General features: G+C 36.5%; 1 protein-coding gene across 1 annotated transcript; it reads right to left on the bottom strand.

Moving 5' to 3' along the window:
- Positions 1 to 3263: 3263 nt before the first annotated feature.
- LOC102860285 (60S ribosomal protein L8-like) lies at positions 3264 to 4037 on the bottom strand. Its single transcript, XM_006895124.1, has one exon. It carries the CDS (start codon positions 4035 to 4037, stop codon positions 3264 to 3266), a length of 774 nt encoding a protein of 257 aa, XP_006895186.1.
- Between the last annotated feature and the right edge of the window lie 381 nt (positions 4038 to 4418).

Here is a 4418-nt window from a genome sequence, read left to right as displayed (position 1 = left end):
ACACAGTCAAACGCCTTTACATAATCAATGAAACACAGATAGACATTCTTGTATTCCTTGCTTTCAGCTAAGATCCATCTACCATCAGTTACAATATCATTTTTCCTTCTGAGCTGCCTTTTGAAATCGTCTGTTCAGCTCTTTCATTTTGGCATGTTTTCTTTAAATATTTGTTGTTGTTATTGTTGTTGTTGTTGATTGCCATCGAGTCGAACAAAACTATAGTGACCCTATGAACAAAAGGCCTGAAGCCTTTCTACAGCTGTCATTTATCGAAGTTCATAGAGTTCCCAGAGGCATATTGTTTAGGAAGTGGATGACACTCCTGCTTCCTTGGTAATCATAAGATGAACCCTAATATGTCCTAATAGGTAACTATGAGTAAGAAATAACTCTACAGTCATGGGTAAGGTTAGTTTCCTTTATGATTCATTGGCTAGTTGGTTATCTAAAAGTTTTGGCAGTTCAACATACCCTACACTACATAGTAAAATTATGCAGCAGTTCCGCTCCATGAATAGTAAAGCTCTGTTAAGATATTCCATTCCATTCCCTAGGATGACTATAGTATGGTTTTCTCTGAGATTTTCTCTTGATAGTGATCATAGTTAAAAAGATCTTTTTCTATAATACTCTCTTTTATTTACAAATTTTACTACTTTAGCTATCAAAATTTTTATTCATTTATGTCATTTTTCTTCTTTTTCTTTTCATAATGTTCAAATTTCATGAAAAACTTGGACCTCTGTCCCTTTAATATATAGTCTTGTTTTAAAAGGCTTAACCCTAATTTAATAAAATTTTTTCTCTATGTTTTGTGTGTGTGTTTGTTGTTTTGTTTTGGTTTTACTGGAATTCATTCCTTTGAAAATGTCAACAAGGCTGCACAAGGTGGGGGGGGAGAGAGAGAGAGCAGGAGAGATAGTGAGAGAGAGAGAGAGATTGAGATTCACACACACACATAGGGATTCATAGACATCAGTTCTGAAATTTCTCAAATTATATTCATAACTATGATCACAAAAGGGTTCTTAACTTTGCTTCAAAAAGATAATGATATTCATGTGTTCTATCCTGATAGGCTCACATCATTGGAAATGACCATAGAGCAACTATGTGGTTTTGCTTTACTCACAGAAATTTTCATTGCATCTGTGAGAAGATATTACAATACAGATAATTGCTGGAAGCGTGCACCATCTAATAGAAATGCTTTTATACTTAAGATGGTCACATAGCCTAATTCTATGGTTCTGCACTACTCTGCAGAATTAATGGGATTTCAACTCATTAATGATAGAAGTCACTGAAGTCAAAAAGAAAGAAGAAAGTACTACCATCCTAAAATAGTCCTGAAGTGACTAATTTCTAAAATTAATGGGTGAGAAATAACTGATGGATAAAAATACACAACTTAATAAAAAGAAAAATGTGACAGTTTTCAAAATTCACTGTGGCCAGTGGTTATATAGCACAGTGCAGGCAAAGCAAGTATGGGATTGCCTCCAAAGATCTACTTCTAAGTAGATAGAACAGAGGTAAAATAAGTGTGCTTGTGAAGATGAATCTTAGTATATAACCTGGAGGAACTGTGAAGATATTGTTGGACAATGGAATGAAAGACAAAGAAAACATCATGAAATAAAATCTATTAACATTAAAAACACAAGGCAATTATAATTTGTTTATATGATGATACACCACTTATCTGATGACACACCTGTAGGCAAGCCATTAACTCAGTTGAATAGAAAATGTCTATGTAAGTGTTTAACTATGTATGCTAATGTCTCATATTTGTAAGCTCTCTTTTAAACTAAACTTGTTCTAATATAATGAATTGTATCTTCTCATGTATACTACGTTGTTGATTTTAAATTAGAATGATAAATTTGGTTCATGTTCATAGTAATTACTATTTGATTATTACCAATGTAGGTTAGAATTCTTGCATCTTACTAATTTTAAGATCTGTAAAAAACATTCTAATGGATATTTAAGACTTCTACAAATAAATATACATATCCTTGTATAGTTAGAGATAAAATAAGTAGGTTAGAACTTATTAATTTATAACAATTGTATGAGATTTATAATACATATGAAATTAAAATTAAAATATATTTTCTTTTTCAGTACAATAAATTTAACATTTTGTTAGGGGAGAGTTATTAGTTTATAAATTTGAGATAAAAATAGAAATAATCACATCTGCTCATGGAATTTATTCACAGTTAGAAGGCAGCTTCATATATAATCAATATATTTTTATCTTTCTGATATTATCTTGCAATTTAAATAAGAATCCAGAAGGCAGGGATGTTCTCATATAAAACTATGACATTATTTAACAGAAAGTATCAGAACAATTTTTAATCTCCTTGTTAGTCTGGAGACAGTAAATCAGAAGAGAATGCTAAAAATGTAATTTTGATAGTTTAAGTAGGATTAATTCTTGGTGTAGGAAACACTGTGTTTGCACATTTAGCAAGATCATTTGAGCTCTAGGAAAGCTTTGTTTAATGTATCATTCACTTAATATGACAAGTGTAAAACTTTTTAACTAACTCACTAAATTCGAAGTTAAAATGTAGAATAAAGAATATATCTCCATGTGGATGATGAAGTAAATCATTAATTATCTATAAAGTGGTAAAAAAAACACAAAAATCTGTGTTGCAATCCCAAAGGAATATAGTTCTAATTCACATGCTGTTCTTCTGAAGAAGGTTAGGTAATTTCCTGTGTGATTAATTGCCTCTGTAAACTCACTGGATTTTCTCTGGAGTTGATTCCAACTCAATGGCACAAAGCAACAACACGATCTGTAAACTTCAAGCCAACACACATTTGTTATACTGTGGACAAAAGAGTCTTTCCCAATAATCACTCAACTTCTACTTAATATAACTCTCTAGACGAGTCACAGTGTAACCACAAATATTGATTCACAGTTCTGGACATGAGTAGAAAAATGTTTTAATTGGACACTTAATACTAAAATTTAAAGATAAAAATGGTAAAAGAAAGAGGGGAAGACATTTCTTATTCTTTCTAATAAAATTAATGTAAAATTCATGATAAACTCCATTAGTTTAAAACTTGGAGTGAGCTTGCTCTGTGATAATAACAGTAGGAGATAATTAATGTCCTCTTTTCTTTTTGAACAGCAACCAAATTCTGTAAGCTTTTTAATTTTTGTGGGGGTTTTTTTGTGGTTTTTTTTTTTTTTTTGTGGCAGGAAAACTGGCTTTATTAGGTCCCTACTTCTCTTTCTCTTGCACAGTTTTGGTTCCCCGGAGCCGCCCAGTCCGACGAGCAGCAATGAGACCCACTTTCCGGCCAGCCGGGGCATCTCTGCGGATGGTAGAGGGTTTTCCAATGTGCTGGTGATTACCACCTCCAAATGGATGCTCCACTGGGTTCATGGCTACACCCCGTACACGTGGCCAGCAATTCCTCTTTGCCTTATACTTGTGGTAGGCACGGCCTGCCTTCAGGATGGGCTTGTCAATGTGGCCACCACCAGCTACCACACCCACCACCGCTCTGTTGGCGGAAGAGATGACCTTCTTGGAGCCCGAGGGCAGCTTCACGCGGGTCTTCTTGGTCTTGGGGTTGTGGGAAATGACGGTCGCGTAGTTTCCGGAGGCGCGTGCCAGCTTGCCCCTGTCCCCAGGTTTCTCCTCCAAGCAGCACACGATGGTACCCTCGGGCATGGTGCCCACCGGAAGCACATTACCGATGCTGAGCTGAGCTTTCTTGCCGCAGTACACAAACTGGCCCGTATGGATGCCCTCTGCTGCGATGAACAGCTCTGTCCGCTTCTTAAACCGGTACGGGTCGCGGAAAACCACCTTGGCGAGGGGGGCACCGCGGCCCGGGTCGTGGATGATGTCCTTCACGATGCCCTTGATGTAGCCATGGCGCTCGGCGAAGTCCACGGCGCGAAGCCGCGCGGCGCCCTTACGGTGCTTCACATGTGCGCGGAAAACGGAGCCGGCGCCCTTCCTCTGTCCACGGATTACACGGCCCATGGCAGCGTCTCCACACAAGCGGGGCCGGGAAAAGCTTGTGTGGTTTTTTTTGTTTTTTTTTTTTTAAACAAACTGCTTCTTTTTATCATTTGGTTTTGATAGTAACCGTGAGATACTAGATTTTAGAAAATGGAACAAAAACTTCGGGAAGAAACTGCCTGAAGTTGTCTTGGACAAATTACTCAATTTCTCTATTCTTCAGTTTTTCTACTTTCGGAGGGGGAAAAAAGAAATATTAAGCATACTTACATTATGGATTTAAGTTAGGATATATAAAGCACTTCTATAAAAAGTACTTCTGTTTCAAAAATCACATAAAATTATCCCAGACAAGCTGTTACTGTTGTTAGGTGCCATTAAGTAAACTATATGCTGTTGGTA

Source organism: Elephantulus edwardii, unplaced genomic scaffold (assembly GCF_000299155.1).
Source record: "Elephantulus edwardii isolate Elephantulus edwardi_28Jun2011 unplaced genomic scaffold, EleEdw1.0 scaffold00159, whole genome shotgun sequence".
NCBI classification, from domain to species: domain Eukaryota; kingdom Metazoa; phylum Chordata; class Mammalia; order Macroscelidea; family Macroscelididae; genus Elephantulus; species Elephantulus edwardii.
The sequence above is the reverse complement of the archived record's forward strand: the minus strand, read 5'-3'. Positions and strand labels throughout refer to the sequence as shown.

Bases quoted from the DNA above. Each gene is read 5' to 3' on its own strand.
- LOC102860285 (XM_006895124.1), bottom strand. From the start codon at position 4,037: ATGGGCCGTGTAATCCGTGGACAGAGGAAGGGCGCCGGCTCCGTTTTC.